The sequence below is a fragment of the Haemaphysalis longicornis genome, unplaced genomic scaffold (genome assembly GCF_048455015.1).
Source record: "Haemaphysalis longicornis isolate Haplotype H1 unplaced genomic scaffold, Haemaphysalis longicornis Haplotype H1 scaffold_1, whole genome shotgun sequence".
Taxonomy (NCBI): domain Eukaryota; kingdom Metazoa; phylum Arthropoda; class Arachnida; order Ixodida; family Ixodidae; genus Haemaphysalis; species Haemaphysalis longicornis.
In genome coordinates this window covers 230,620,121-230,636,748 of record NW_027526203.1, presented here as the reverse complement: position 1 = coordinate 230,636,748, position 16,628 = coordinate 230,620,121, and the positions used below count along the sequence as shown (strand labels likewise).

The following is a 16,628-nucleotide window of genomic DNA, read 5'->3' as shown; positions in this document are numbered from 1 at the left end:
AGAGTCTCCGTGAGGTGACGCCCTGTAGGGGTTGCAAAACGTTTTATCTGAGCTTTGAAATTTTCCCACTTTTCCACGCTTATAGTTCCCGACCGCAGTGTTTCGATTTCAACTTGAACCTGTTCGATGAACGCCTCACTTTTAAGCACAGTGGAACTTATTAACCACCGCGTACCAGAGTTCCGATTCGCGCTGTACGTGTCGAAGGCCACTGTACATGTTACAAGGCCGTGGTTCGAAAAAGAAACAGGGGTGACGGTGTATTCAGTCACTCGTGAAACCCCGTCCTGCGAGACGTAGATACGACCCAGACGAGCGTGGGACGAGCCTTGCCAGCGTGTAAAGCACTTGGTTGGCCAGCTCCGTCCCAATGCCACGTCTGACAGGTAACCATCCCGTAATACAGCTTTCAAACCACGGGACCTCTAGTAATCTACGGCAGCGCCCTTTGCGGATTTCTGGTTTTTTGGCCTCACTGCCTCCCATTGAAAATTCCCTTGCTTTTGCCACTATGAAAATATTCTAGTTCACTGTAATAGGGCCCCTGTTCCGACATAAAGAAAGGTTCCGGCCACGCCGCCGCACGCCGTACTCAGGGTGTGCGCCGTTGGCGGTATGTTGCGTAAACAAAAGTTCCGTAAAACGACAACTTAATAAGTAAATGGCTCTTTTACTGACTATAGCAGTAACTTTAAGTTCTATTATTTATTTTATGTGTTATAATAAGAAACTTAAATTTTTATAGTTTACAAACACAAAACGCGAACCGAAGTTTCTTGGCGCTCGATTTGAACGATAAAAAAGCAGCAGATGGCAAGATTACTTTGTGCAATGAAATTTGGTGGTGTTTTAGTGTAAGTAATCGTAGTAGTATTATTTGGCGTCTGTTTGTTTACCGCCCGATTTCATGCTCCCTACCTTCCCTACTTTTGTTTTCTTTTGATATCTGCCTTGTTCTCCGGCGTTGTTCGTGCAGGAGAGACTATAGTTCATACCACAAGCTAGGTGCAGCAGTGCGGAGGCTATATTATTGTCAACAGTGCGCGCACTGAGGGCGCCTAACTCGCCTTGAAGGGGGTCCTGAAAGGACATTCCCTTCTTCCCTCTCGGCAAGTGGAACCGCAAGGCCCCGGCGCCTTTTGTCGCTTATTTCGAGTTAGCCGCCCTGAGGGGGCGGGCTGTTGACAATGTAGCCTCCACAGTGCTGCACCTAGCTTGTGGAATGAACTATAGAAGGTCTGTTTCTTGCATTTGTACACATTATTGGCGGTCGCTAACAATATTAATGTAATAAAATTGTGATTGCTAGTACGTTATAACTCCACTGAGCGAAGAGAATGACTGTTGTCAGAGGGGGCTATAATTGTGCTGGTGGGGCAGGAGAGGAACAGGGTACGACGGAATGATGATACATATGTCACAGTTCAAGGTTGTGCTGTGGTCCGTGCAAGGCTGTAGAAAAAAACGTGGGAGGGGGAGTGTAATTGTGTCGATGTTCGTAGTAAGCAAGGGCTGATACTTTTTTCCGGTTTCAACGTCGGTGCCGCCGCTGCTATATATTGAATTTGGCAAAGAGAGATCCCAACGTAAGCGCCTTCATTTTCGGTTGTATACTGTTCCACATATTTTTTTATTTTCCATTCGTGAAACAAGATTTTATTGAACAGTTAAAAATCATTCGATGCTTGTTTGTTTATCATAAAATGCGAAACCCTCATTCAAAGACTGCGCAGATTTGCGTCAGCAGTGTTGCTGCATAAAAATACGAGAACAAATTCTTAGCTAAATTCAATTTCGTTGAAGACATCGATTCCTTGCGTAAAAATTTTATTTATAGGACTACAAGAGACATTTAGTAGCGTTCTCTTCCCGTATACCCAGATATGGAAACAAAGCTTGTAATGCACTCGAAGAAGTAATATAGTGCAGAGTGGGATCTAAACATTCAGCATGTTTTGTGCAATTTCGCACCTTCTACCAGCATATCTACACCCTTTCTTTTAATACCCAAACCATAGGGTGCTGTGGTGAACACCCTAATCGGCCATAAATACCAATGAGCCCCCTTTTCGGCTGCTATTGCACCCTTTTAAAATGCTATTTACACCCTTTATTTTGAAGCACCCTCATGTTAAGGTGCTGGAGCTAAATTAGGGTGCTTAAAAGGTGCAAAAAGGGTTTAAAATGTTGAATGCACCCTTTTTGCACACTTAAGGGTGCAAAAATGTTTAGTGTGTATAATTAAAGTCGTACAAATAAATGCGGTAAGCAATAAGAGAAGCGAGTACGTTGAAAGTTCCAAACTCGTAACAATAGCCATGACAGGCCCGATGCAATATACTACTTTTGGGGAGTGACGGCAATGCCGATAACGCAGCAGCCTATGCGGGCCCCGGCATGTCCTGTTGTGAGACTGTCGTCGTGCCCCCCAAGGCCCAGGTCGTCTTCGTCGGCGTGTACCTAGAAGTAAATAGTAAAAACAAGCAGAATTTTAAGTGTCTTATTAATTTTATACTGTCTTTAAGAGCTTAGAACCATTCAACGACCTTTGGTGTCTTAATTACCACGTAATAGCTATGATTAACTCGGCAAATATCATCGCCTGAAATCATTTTTAGTTTTCTATGCCTTTCATATGAAAAAAAAAATATTGCCGTGGGTGAACGCGCTTAAACCAAATTTCTCCAGTAACAACTTGGCTTCAAAGATATTCTCACACACTACAGGCTTTCTCGTCGCACTTTCGCTCCACCTCACCCGTCTCTAACAAACGCCGATGAAATCACTCTCCGTCAACTTCAAATTCTGTCACAATACACTATGGCCTTTGATCTTCCCCACCTCTCACTCACCACTGTGCAAGTTTTGCCCCGACAGAGGTACCCTTTAACGCATCGTACGAAAATGCTCCCACACACCTCCCAATCCCCACCCTTCCCCTTCACAGTGGGCGGCGCAGCTGTCCAGCTCTGAACCCGGCTCCCAGCTTAACCTGGTGAGACGAGCCCGGACTGCCAGCCAGAGCCAGAGACTCCTGGACTAAGGAGTCTCCCCACTGGTCTGCCTCCACACACGGAGTCGGTTTAGGCTTCAATAAAATTTTTATCCTCCTCTTCGCGCCGAAAGCGTGCAGTAAGCACGTGCACAATTGCTCCGCAGGACAAAACACAGGCTCTGCTCGGCGCAATCGCTGGCCTATGGGCGAAAGCGCACTGAACCTCGATGTAATCAGAGCCTCTTCATACCATTTTTTCATGGCATGCGCCTTTACTCTTCCCTCCTATCCCCCTCTCCGTACCCCCTCCGCCCCCCCCCCCCCTTTGGAACGAACTAGATATTAGACGCTTTTACTTCACGCAACGGCACCAGGCGCTGGCTTGACTTTGGCTGAGCTTGAAGGTCAGATTGACGCTACGAGAAATTGACGCAACGAGGTTTTTTTCGTGATTGGTACGTAGGGTAATAGAGATTTTGCTATAAAATTCATAGCGTATAAATACAAAAACGAATGAGCGAGGGGACACCACAGACCGCTTTCGGTTAGTTGTATATGCCAGTCACGTTTTATATCGACACCAGCTACGGGAGCTATTAGAGGAACTGTAGTCCTGGCAGGGTGCCTGGATGTTCCTCCCCGCCCCGGAGGAACATTCGGGAACCCTAGCGATACCCCCTAGGTGGTATTGACCCTAGTCGCCGTAGTCTCTGGCTTCGGGGCGAGGGGGCAGGTCGGAGCTGACGGCTTAAAATGGGAGGAAAGCAAGGGCAAAGCTTTGGCCTCAGTGCGGTTGGCGCACGTGACTTGACGCACGTGTGAGGTGGTGGCTTTCATGGAGAATGGAGGGGTTCAACGGAAGGCTGAGTCTTGAGAAGGGTGTACCGTATACGTATGTGGCCGCTTTGTCGCGGCGTAGATTTCACGTACATATTTCACACATATTTCACACAAGAAACTCTACCAGCGACAGCCTTCGAGCGCCCCCAGGGGGGAAAGAGAGAGAGAGGACGCCACGATGCGATGGCTCCAAGCAGCGATGGCGTAGGATTCAGTCTTCGTGAATCTTAACTCTTTTTTAACCTATAAACGTTTCTAACCTTTAATCTGTCATGGCCTTGCTCACAGCACATAACGGACAGTTTAAGCGTTATTTTAAGTTAAGTTGTAAGAGTAATTTGAATACATGAGCACTAAAACACGGTGTCGAATACAGACGAAATAAAAGTAATCACTGAAAAACAGCGGTCTCCTAGCGATTTTCCAAGAAGAAAGGGGAGAAAAGGTCCCAACAGATGGCGCGCCAGCAGTGGGCATTCGGTGCACTCGGGAAACTCATTACGTGGAAAGGGGAACAAGCAGAAACGCTGCGAATATTTCTTAATGTGCTTATTTTTCTCTCCAAATAGAACGCGTCAAAGCTTCTCGTGAAACCTGCGTGTAACACTGACTCGCCTATGAGCAGAAAAACACCAAGATTCTTAGAGCCCCTGGTGGCTGTCAGCAGTAGCCACCACAAGGCTTCATGAGTCGCTCTTACCACAACTGCACGCCCAATAATTGAGTACTCTCCATTCAGATGTAGCAGAGGGTCCGTCAGGGTGAACACCGCCGATCCACACTCGTCTGCTTCGATGTTCCCTAGATCTCCAACGTGTCTGAAATTGGAAGCCGTCCCGTGCGATAGAACAATAGGGGCCTAGCAATATGTAGGGGCTGTAAAACTGCGAAGATAAGACTGCCTCATCCAGCTCACATAAAGGTAAATAATAAATCATTCCCTCCCCCGTATGGCTTCACATATACCATCATGGGTTCAAATGAATCTCAACCGCTGGGTTAAAATTTTTTCAGCCCATCTGCTCTAAATTTGTAAAATAAACGTTTATTCCTCCTCTTCAAACTACGCATGCAACGTGTTTTTTTTTCGTTTCATTTCCGCTAACAGGCACTAAAAGGTTAAAGGAAAACGAAGTGAGCGTTTATGATTAGGCATTGTAATGTTTTTAAATGATCCCGTCTGCGCAAGCAGTTGTCATTATACTGCTTCAACTACAATGTAGAGAACTTGGTCTTTAAGCGCAGAAGCTGGAGAATGCCGTGCAGTAGAGGGTGAAACGTCGCAAGCGATCCACACGCGTGACCCAGGGCCGTACCCAGAGGGGGGGTTTGGGGGTTCGAACCCCTCCCGAAATCTTTTCCAGGCAGCAAGTAAACAGTACTGACTGTTGCTTTCAGCAAAACTACCCCCTTCCCAAAATTCATACCCCCCCCCCCCCGAAAAAAATTTCTGGGTACGGCCCTGCACGCGTCCTCTACTTTTCTGTACTTCTAGCTTAGTCCTGATTTTTGGGCCCCTGGCACATACTCCGGCTGTAAATGGCCCTGCGCATGACTGCAACTTTACAACGGTGGCAGTATGTTCGTTTACTACCATTAATAATATTCCACTTAAAAATGTCATTACTACATATACAACTTCTTACCCATTATTTATCTCGTGTTACACGATGTTTTCATCGTCAGTGTCGTCAGTCTACCTTTGCGCACACGGTAAACTCGAGCAAACCTTCTTTTGCAAAGCAAACCTGTATGACGGAGTCACACCTGACAAGGAGCCCTTGAATAACTTATATAGAGGTGCGCATTCTGCGAAGAGCAAAGTGACCGCACAACCGATTGAAGGTTGCTGTTGTGGGGAGCCACCAATCTGCCCTGCTTACCATGACAGTCACCATGTGCGGTAAAAATAATATTCAGCCGTCAAGTCTGCTTTTGTCGGAGTCTTCGCTGTAACTGCTTCTGTCACGACCCGCTGCCCCGGGGCATAGCGCGGATCGTCTCCATGCACCACTCTGAGGCCATCCCGTGGTTCAACTTCGCCTCAATGTACTCTATTGGCTAATCCGTGCTGCCAAAATAAAATTTTGGAGAATTGCGATGTCAATTTGAGAAAAAAAAATGTGATCTGCACTGTGGCATCACTCAATGCAAGCACGACGTTCTGCATTGCAGAATGATGTCACAGCGCAGATCACATTTTTGAGTCAAATGGATGTGTGTTGCTTCCATTCCATGAATTTGCTTTGCTGGCAGCCTCAATGGATTGGTCGCTCGAATGAATTGTGGTGAAGCTGAACCGCCTTAGAATGTAATGTCCAACATCCTCTTGTTTCCCCACTTGTGCACAGCAATGCAAAGGGCACCACCCTCCATTGTTCGTCATATGGTTTGCAGATTGCAGGGGCTTTATACTTCTTTAATAGTTCTTTATAGTTATAGTTCTTTATAGTTCCTTATAGTTATTTAGTCGCCCGCAGGGGCACCTTGTCTATTCAAGGTGATGGTAGTGGCGACACCGCGGACCCTGAGCCCATGTGGGTTGGATCCACCCACGCTCTGGCTGTGCGTGGCTTTGCCGTGTCCAAGGAAAAGGGCATCCTGGTGGCTGAGCCAAAACCAGGGTTGTTTTGGACCTTTACGGCCTCCTGGTGGCGGCAATATGCCACTTTGGCCCCTGCTTCCTGCAGACGGTACCCCAGGATTGACCCGCCCTGGGGGAATCAGCCAGTCGCCTTTTCCTGTCCTTCTCTCCATTCTTTCTCTTTCCTGTTTTCTTTCCTAACCCTGTCCTGTCATCTCCTTCCTTCTTTGCTTCCATGCTTCTCCAGGCGGCGAGGGTTAACCCTGTGCAAAGACATCACTCTTGATTTCAAGCATAGGGTTATAGTGGCAAAGTACGGTTAGCGTGTGCTGAAAAAGCCACCTTCCCTTGTTGGGCTCGGTGGTGGGAGACCGGCCTTGCCACCGAACACATGCTTGTTGTATGGCATCTCCAAATCCATTTTCCATGAATCGCTCTCATAAAAGAGGGCGCACCGAGGCAACCACCTTTGAATTTTTTCCTTCAAAGAGGCAAGAGTGTTTTCCACGCTTTCACGTGATGCACTCGGAAAATGAGAACACAACAATAAGAAGGATGTCACCATTTCTTGTGTCCAAATGTCTGTCGAACCTCATTGGGGTTGGCTATAAGGCACAAAAAATGTCCAATGGCGACCTGCTGGTTGAAGTTAAAGATAAGACTCAATGTGACAAGCTCCTCAAAGTTGACAAAATTGGTGACACCGCTCTTACTGTCAGTCCTCACCGCTCCATGAACACCGTGTGTGGTGTTATAAGTGAAGCAGACCTCCTAGACCTTACTGAAAATGAACTCCTTGAAGGCTTCTTGAGCAAAATGTCACCAAAGTTCAGCGGATAGTCATCCGCCGCGAAAACAAAGAAATCCCCTCCAAGCACATCGTTCTCACCCTTGGCGCAACGGTTCTCCCAGAGACCGTAGAAGCTGGCTACGTGAAAATCCCAGTCAGACCTTACATCCCCAATCCGCGCCGGTTTGATTTGATTGATTGATTGTGGGGTTTAACGCGCCGACGTAACGCAGCCGATGAGGCGCGCCGTAGTGGAGGGCTCCGGATTAATTTTGACCACCTGGGGATCTTGATCGTGCGCCGCAATCTCGTACACACGGGCGTTTTTGCTTTTCGCCTCCATCAGAAAAGCGGCCGCGACGGCCGGGAATCGAACCCGCGACCTCGTGCTCAGCAGCGCAACGCCTTAGCCACTGAGCCACCGCGGCGGGTAAACCCGCGCCGGTGCTATACATGTCAGAAATTTGGCCACGGATCATAGAGTTGCAGGGGTAAGCAGGCATGTGCAAAATGCAGAAAAACCGACCATGTGTCGGAAAGCTGCGCTGCCCCGCCACACTGTGTCAACTGCAGCGGTGACAATGCTGCATGCTCACGCTCATGCCAGCAATGGAAAAAAGACAAAGAAATCATTGCGTTCAAAGCAAAAGAAAACATCTCTTACCCCGAAGCACGCAGGCGTCTTGCTATCAGGCATGAGATAGCATACGCCGACGTGGCGCGTCAGGAGGCGGCGTCACGTGCGGCAACTGTCCAATCAGGGACCTCGTTGAGAGGGCCCGAGGAAAAATATTCAGCCCCCCAGGTGCAAACAGCGACACCTGCTGCACCTCAAGGAAATGGTGGCCCGAAAACGGCAAATGTGTCAGCTGCAGCCTCGCGGTCTTCACAGCTGACTAACACCACTGAGACGGTCGTAACCTCACAGGAGAGCCGGAGGCCAGCCAAGGCCCCAGGTCTCAAACAGTCAACAAAGAAGCCTTCTTTGGAGGCTATGGACACAAGTGAGCCATCCTCTACCTCAATCACGCCGAAGGATCGCCAGAAACCGCTGGAGCGTACGAACTCCCAGGAACTGATCAAAAAAGCAGAGATCCCTAAGGTGTCTCCTACTGGAAAAGGCTCTGGCAGCTAACAAGCTGAGCCTGTCTTTAGTAACAAACGTCTCAATACTAGCAATGGCTTTTTGTAGTGTACTGCAGTGGAACTGCAGGGGGCTTCTGAAAAACATGGATGATGTCAAAGAGCTGCTCTAGAAGCATGCACCTCTGGCAGTGTGTCTCCAAGAAACCCCCTTAAGCAGCAAACACAAAGACTTTTTACCCCAGTATATCACATACATAAAGGACAGGCAAAACACCAACCAAACCATCGGGTGGTGTGGCTATTATCCTTCAAAGGTCAACCACAGATAAGGAAGTTAAACTCAGGACTCATCTAGAGGCTGTAGCTGTGAGAGTTATATGGTTGCAGCGACTAATAACAATTTGCTCCATTTACATTCCCCCAGACAAGCGACTACAGAAATCTGAATTTGAAAATCTAATGGACCAGCTCCCAGAGCCGTACATAATAGCAGGAGACTACAATGCCCATCATCCTCTCTGGGGCTGTGAAAACTACGATCCAAGAGGGCGAATGATAGAAAAATTACTAGTCTCCACTGGAGCTTGCATATTGAACAAAAAGAAGTCCACATACTTTAGTCCCACGCACAAAACATCCTCATCAGTTGACTTAGCTCTCTGCACTGCTACTCTCTTCCCACTATTGGACTGGCACGTCCTGGATGACCCTTATGGAAGCGACCACTTTCCAATTGTGCTAAAAGAAAAGGTAGTGTCGACACATGGGCAGAACAGTGTACCACGATGGAGGATGGGGTCTGCTGACTGGAAAAAGTTTCGACAGCTCACCTGTCTTCCACGTGACTATCTAGATTCACTGGACATCGACAGCGCACTTTCCTTTATCGAAAAGCACATAATTGAAGCCGCTAGTGAATGTATCCCACAAAGTTCTGGTAACCCAAAAAGAAAGTTGATTCCTTTGTGGAATGAGGAGTGCCAAAGTGCTAGGAAAAAACAAAACGCAGCATGGCGCCTTTTCCGTAACTCTCCCACGACTGAAAACTACATAAACTTCAAACGCATCAAATCCCAATCGAAAAGAGTGAGACGGATAGCAAAAAGTGAGAGTTGGGAGAAGTACATAGAGGGCATTAACTCTTACACCGACCAAAATAAAGTATGGAATAGTATACGCAAACTGCAAGGGCAGCAGACTTGCCCCCGCCCTCTAGTTGATAATGCTGGTGGCACTCTGGAAGATCAGGCGGATGCACTGGGAGCATACTTTGAATCGGTTTCAAGTGCAGCGCACTACTCAGCCAAGTTTCTTAAATTGAAACGTAGGGAAGAGAAACTGCAACTTCATCGTAAATCGCCTCCAAGTGAGGCATATAATGCTGAGATTTCTATTGCTGAGTTCGAAGCTTGTCTAAACACACTTGGTAAAGCAGCACCTGGACCTGATAATATTCACTATGAAATGATGAAGAACTTGCACCCAGAAACTCAATTTGCATTACTATCACTTTTTAATAAGATCTGGAGCAATGGATATATCCCTCCAAGGCTGAAAGAGGCCATTGTTGTTCCAGTATTGAAAGAAGGGAAGGACACAGCTGTAGCCTGGAGCTACAGACCTATAGCTCTGACTAGCTCTTTGTGCAAAGTATTTGAAAAAAGGATCAACCGAAGATTAATGCATTTTCTAGGAGCAAACAGGCTCCTGGATCCAGTCCAGTGTGGCCTTCGAGAACAAAAATCCACGCTTGACCAACTTGTGCGCTTGGAGTCCCAAATAAGATATGCGTTCGCGCATAAACAGTACTTTCTATCTGTATTCTTTGACCTTGAAAAGGCCTATGATACTAATTGGCGGTTTGGTATACTGAGAGATCTTTGTGCCCTTGGAATAGAAGGAAATATGCTAAAAACAATTGAAAGCTACCTCTCTGATCGGACATTTCGTGTAAGAATAGGCAGTACTCTGTCTAAACCATTTACACAAGAGACAGGGGTGCCGCAGGGAGGTGTGCTGAGCTGCACACTTTTCATTGTAAAAATGAATTCCCTACGCACGGTACTTCCGCCAACCGTGTTTTACTCTGTGTATGGTGACGATGTGCAGATTGGCTTCAAGTCTTGCAATCTCTCCTTTTGCAAGTTCAGCTATCAGTGAATAAGCTCTCCAAATGCGCTGATGAGAATGGCTTCAAGTTTAACCTTTATTTATTTATTTATTTCGCTACCTTCAATGCCCAGGGGGCGTTACAGAAGGGAGTGGGTATCTTTTTTACAAGGTATTGAAAAAATATATATACAATAAGGGGAAAAATATACAAAGCAAGAATAGATGCGATGCCTTAAAGGCAAGAGCGAAAAAGTAAACAAATCACAGGAGGTAAAAACTATACATATACAGATATATATACATACATACACACATATGCATATATATACATTCATATACACATACACGTACATACACACCGAGAAAAAAAACATTTGGTGCGGAGGGAAATATAACTCAAAAGCTGGGGAGTTATACAAAGACAGTTGTGAAAAAAAGACTATGTAAGAAAATTAAAAAAACTTGATTATACAATGCACAAGTGACGTTCAACTGCCGAACGAAATGCGCGCGCATCTGTGATTGTAGCTATTGAAGTTGGCAGGCGGTTCCACTCATCTGATGTTTTTGGTATGAAGGAATGGAAGCACAGATTAGTACTACAGTGAGGGACGTTTACTTTGAAAGGGTGATCAACGCGCGATGATAAGTACGACGGGCCGGAAAGGAGTTCATTTTTTAGTTGTGGATTGAAGTGATAAATTTTGTGGAACAAGTTGAGTCGAGACAGCTTTCTGCGCACGGAAAGATTCGGCAGATTTAAGGTTCGTTTCATTGAAGTTACGCTCGCTTTGCGGTAGTAGTTAGTTAGGATAAAGCGTGCACTACGGTTCTGTATGGATTCTATTGCGTTAATAAGGTAATCTTGTGCTGGGTCCCATACCGAACAGGCATACTCGAGTTTAGGGCGAATTAGGGTTTTGTAAAGGATTAGTTTCAGATCGGAAGGTGCCATAAAAAAATTGCGTCGCAGATAGCCTAGTGTTCGGTTTGCATTACTAATTATATAATTCACGTGTGTTTCCCAGGATAGGTTGTTGGTTATGTGTACTCCTAAATATTTGTATGTTGCTGTTGTTTCAAGTTGGTGGCCATGAATGTTGTATGATGTTGGTGACCTTTCAGAAATATTGGAACGTCGCGAGATTCTCATCATTTTACATTTGTTAGTGTTCAAACGCATTTTCCAAATGTCACACCAAGTCGATATCCTATCAAGGTCAGATTGTAGTGCGGATGGATCAGACGTTGATGACATCACTCGATAGAGCACGCAGTCATCTGCGAATAATCTAATGGAAGAGGTTATGGCGTTAGGTAAGTCGTTGATAAAAATGAGAAACAGGAGAGGGCCGAGTACAGAGCCTTGCGGCACACCTGAGGTGACTGAACAATAAGAGGAATCGCAATCGTTGGCTGTTACAAATTGCGACCTGTTCGATAAAAAATTTTCAATCCAAGCGAGAATTTGGGGGTCAATGTTTAGTTTACGCAGTTTTTGACAGAGCAAGTGATGGGAAACAAGATCAAACGCTTTGGAAAAATAAAAAAAAATACAATCAACAAAATTACCATCATCAAGGGCACAAAAAAGGTCGCGTGTAAAGGACATTAATTGTGTTTCGCAGGAAAATGTTTTCCGAAATCCATGTTGGTGTGGATTTCAAAAAGTGCATGTGTACTGTTCTCGAAAAAAAGGGACATTGCCCCTGCACCAGAAAAACTTAAATGGACAACTGCTTCCTGTTAAAACTGAACATAAGTTTCTCGGATTGAACTTTGACTCGAGACTCTCATTCACCCCCCCCCCCCTGAAGCATCTGAAACTGAAGTGTTTGAAGGCAATGAATGTGCTTAAAGGAGCCATGAAGAGAAAATACAACTTTGTTTGATTTGAAAAAACTAGGATTCAGTATCTTACTCAGCTCCATTAGAGCCACAAAAGACGTTTTTTTAACGAAAAAAAAAGCAAGAAGTATTTAAAAACTTTCAAATTTTGCGCCACAGTGACGTGTATGAGCAAGAATACGTCTTACGGGCCAGCAATAAAGCATAATTTTCAGTGCGTTAACTGCACGTTAGCTTTCAAGTGATGCGGTCAAATGGAACTAGAGGCCCCATTACAGACGTCCAGTCATGTGTCGTCGCGACAGGTCAGTTAGGCGGCCGTCAATCGCACAAACAAGGTTCCGTGACGTCATAGAAAAGTTGCGGGAAATTGGCTAGGGTGTCGCGACTGCTTCACACGTTTTCCTTAATATCTCCGTTATTTGTTCGAAGATTGCGATGATATTCGTATCATTGTTATTGGGACTAAGCAGTCTTTCTAATAAACCCAACTTGTATTTTGTCTTCATGGCTTTTTTAAGATACTAGCACACATGAAATGGGGCACTGACAAGAAGTGTTTACTACACCTGTACAAAAGTCTTGTTTTGTCCCGCCTAGATTATGGATGTGTAGTTTACGGGTCAGCCTCTAACACTGCTCTGAAAATGCTTGATCCTATCCGCAATCTGGGCATCAGGTTGGCCACAGGGGCCTCCGCACTAGTCCAGTACTGAGCCTCTATGCTGAATCAGACTGTTGGTCTTTGGAGTACCAGCGAACTTTTATTGGTATTACCTATGCCCTGAAGGTTACATCACAGCCTGAGTACCCATGTGACTCCCTGATAAGACATAACTCAAGAATGCTGCTCTTTTCAAATCAACCTTCCTTAGCTCAACCGGTTCCACTGGTGATCAACTCCATCTCCACAAAACTATCCATCTCGTTTGATGACACCCTCAAAATGACCCCAAATGAACGAACGCGTGGCACCCTGGGATACGAGCATCATATCATGCGACACCTCATTTAGACAAGTAGACAGGAAAGGCTCACTATTGGAAGTCAAACAGCACTTCGCATACCTCCAAGACAAGTACAAGGCAGCTCAGTTATTCACTGATGCATCGAAAACCAAATCGGCTGTGGCCTGCGCAGCTGTTGGACAGCATCTCTCAGTAGCAAAAACAATGCATAAAAACACAACCATATTTACAGCAGAAGCACATGGAGTATATCTGGCTGTGGACCACATTATCACAAGCAAAGCACACAAGTCTGTTATCTTCACAGACTCGCTCAGTGTTGTCACGGCCCTGCCCACAGGAAAGGGCACCAAGAATCCCAGATTTACTGCCCTTCTTAAAGCTCTGTACAAAGCACACCAGCTAAATTTAGAAATTATAGTGTGCTGGGTTCCTGGCCACTGTGGCATAGCTGGCAACGAGGAAGCCGATCAGGCTGCCGCCAGAACAGCTGAAAGAACCAGTATTGAGAGAGAGAGAGAAGAAACTTTATTTAAGAGTCGTTCGTTGCGAACTCCACACTGGACGGAGGTGGTTCCCTGTTCACGGGAATCCATATGCTGCTCTCGCCGCCTGGCCCCTGGTGACCAGTAGTAGCTGATCCTCCAGGGCGGGGCTGGTCAGCAAGATCCTCCATCTCTCGTTAAAGGGTAGAGTGGGGTTGGTGGGGCGAGACTCGGGTAAGGGGGGCGGGTGCTCCGGGCTAAACTTACACTCTCCTATCATGTGCTGGAGAGTGCCTAGTTTTTTACAGATTGGGCAAGCTTCTTCGAATTGGTTTGGGAACATGCGGTTGAGTAGACGGGGGTGCGGGAAGGACTCTGTCTGGATTTGCCGGTATATAGTTTGCTGCTCCTTGGTGAGTGCTGCGTGGGGTGCTGGTAGCGTCCTCCTGTCGTGCCTGTAATAAGTGGTTATTTCCCTGTAGGTAACCAATGGTTGGTTGTTTGCCTCTGCTGTGGACGTGGCCCGGTAAGTCAGTGCTCGGGCCTGCTGGTGGGCAAACTCGTTACCCTCCACCGCAGAATGGGCCGGTACCCACACTAGTTCTACGCTTTCCTTCGGAGGTTTTTTCTCCTTGAGCACTCGGAGGGCCAACCGGGACACCCAGCCGCACTGGAAGCTTCTGTAGGCTTGCTGGGAATCCGTGACCACCTTGGTCTTGTCCGGTAGAGTAAGGGCCAGAGCAATCGCCAGCTCCTCTGCCTCTTCAGTGCTCTGAACTACAGCGGATGCACACGTCAGCAGCTCTTTCGTGGTTGTCACCGTTGCTGTTGACCGGTTCGTACCGTCATTCATGGAGGCGTCCGTGAAGATAGCCCCTTCTTCTTTTGCCAGAAGCCTGTTGAGAGCACGAGCTCTTGCCTCCCGCCTGCCGCCATGGTACGCTGGGTTCATGTTCTTGGGGATGGGCTTGGATTTGATGGCTTCCAGCCATTCATCTGGCAGCTGGTCTCTGTCCTCAGATAGCGTCGCCTTCCAGCCGATTTTCTGTAAGATGCGTCTGCCCGCTTTTGTTTGGCTCAGCCTTTGTTTCTGATTGGCGAGATGGGCCTCAATGAGCTCGTCGACCGAGTTATGCAAGCCCATTTCCAAGAGTCTGCATGTAGACGCGCTCATAGGAACTCCAATAGCTTGCTTGACGGCTTTGCGGATGATGACGTCCAGCACCTGTGTGTTCGCTTTGTTCAGGAGGAGGTAAGGTGCTACATATGTTATTCTGGTTACCACAAAGGCTTGGACGAGCCTAAGTGTGTCCCTCTCCTTGAGACCTCGGTTTCTTGACGCCACCCGTCGGAGCATATGAAGGATTTGTTCTGACGTGCGCTTTAGTTTCGCAACGGGTATAGATGCCCTGTTGTCGGCCTGGATGACTAATCCGATAATTTTTGTGCTGGGGCGTGGGAGGATGTCTTCGCCCTCTAGGCTGACTTTTATGTCCTCTTTTTGTTTCTTAGGCGCCCTTGGCCGGATGATCACCAGTGCTGATTTAGATGGGGAGCATCTAAGGCCACACCCTTTGGCGAATTTGTCCACAACATTTGCGGCTGCCTGCAGCGTGTCTTGGATCCATCCTAAAGAGCCTGCTTTCGTCGTCCAGAGCGAGATATCGTCGGCATATAGCGCATGCCCCATTCCTTCGATCACTCCGAGCTCCTTTGGCAGGCCCAGGAGCGCCATGTTGAACAAAAGGGGTGACAAGACGGATCCCTGGGGGGTCCCCTGGCTACCCAGTTTCACAGGAGGGGATACCTCTTCCCCCACTTTGATTCTCGCCTGGCGGTCAGTCAAGAAGTCCCGTACATAATTGTAAACCCGTTCTCCGCATCCGGTGCCCTCAAGTACCTTACCTGGATATGAAACCAGCAGTAAAACACATACTCCTGCAGCTCTGGCAGAAAGAATGGGACGGAGAAGTGAACAACAAGCTTCACTTGGTACAACCTATAATTGGCCGATCAGCTGCCAGGAAAAAAAGCAGGGCCTTTGAGGTCTGGCGATGCAGACTACGAATAGGACACACATATTGCACGCATTCCTACCTCCTGACTGGTGACCAGCCACGGAACTGCGCCAGATGTGGCGAGAGTCTTTCAGTCCTCCATGTTTTGGTAGAATGCTCGGCCATGAAACCGGAAAGGAAACGCTATTTTCCGGAAATGTACCGTAAGAATATGCCACGGCACATTGCAATGTTTTTATCAGATTGTCCTGTGTTCGATTTCAGCAGAGTTTTAGAGTACCATAATGATATCGGTTTTTTAAAACAGGTTTGTTTTAGAAAGTAGCATTCTCGTCCACCTCATTACCTTGTTCATCCGTAGTGTACTGTTTACCATGGCCCTATACACCTTGAGCTCATTCCATGCCTCATCATGCTCCTCACTCATCTTTGGGTCCGGCCCTTTACACTGAAGTAATTTTATGCACTATTTGCACCCATCTCATCAACACATTTTTACCTGATCATAGCAATGGCGCTGTTGGCCTTAGATGCCCTTGCGCCAAAAAACCCCACCAAAGAAGAAGTTCTTTAGTCAACTTTATATCTTTCAAAATTTTCTGCCTAATCCCGAGCCTAAACGCAGTGCGCACACTCTAAAAAAGTCCGCGAACCTGCTTCCCCGCATTGCGCAAGGAAAGCCAACCCGGCGAACGATGGCGACACCCACCAGAACAGTTTACTCGAATATTGGGGTCAGCGCTGTGATACCACGCATTACAAGCATGATGATTAGTGTTGCAAGATATCGCAGCGCAGATCATATTTTTGAGTCAAATTGTAAGTCAGGCCTCCATATTTGTTACCGCAGACGCAACAATTGGGCAATCGGGTGGATTGGGGCAAAGCAGACCACCTGGCGT

The 16,628-nt window shown here is 46.9% G+C and overlaps 1 protein-coding gene across 1 annotated transcript in view; it reads right to left on the bottom strand.

Moving 5' to 3' along the window:
• Positions 1-1,783: 1,783 nt before the first annotated feature.
• Positions 1,784-16,628, bottom strand: part of LOC144142612 (superoxide dismutase [Cu-Zn]-like) — a 56,414-nt gene continuing 41,569 nt past the window's right edge. The window contains exons 5-6 of the mRNA XM_077674250.1: positions 4,536-4,653; positions 1,784-2,460 (exon numbers count right to left, since the gene is read on the bottom strand). Coding sequence (XP_077530376.1) covers positions 2,341-2,460; positions 4,536-4,653 — 238 coding nt within the window. The 3' untranslated portion in view covers positions 1,784-2,340. The remainder of the gene's footprint in view (positions 2,461-4,535; positions 4,654-16,628) is intronic.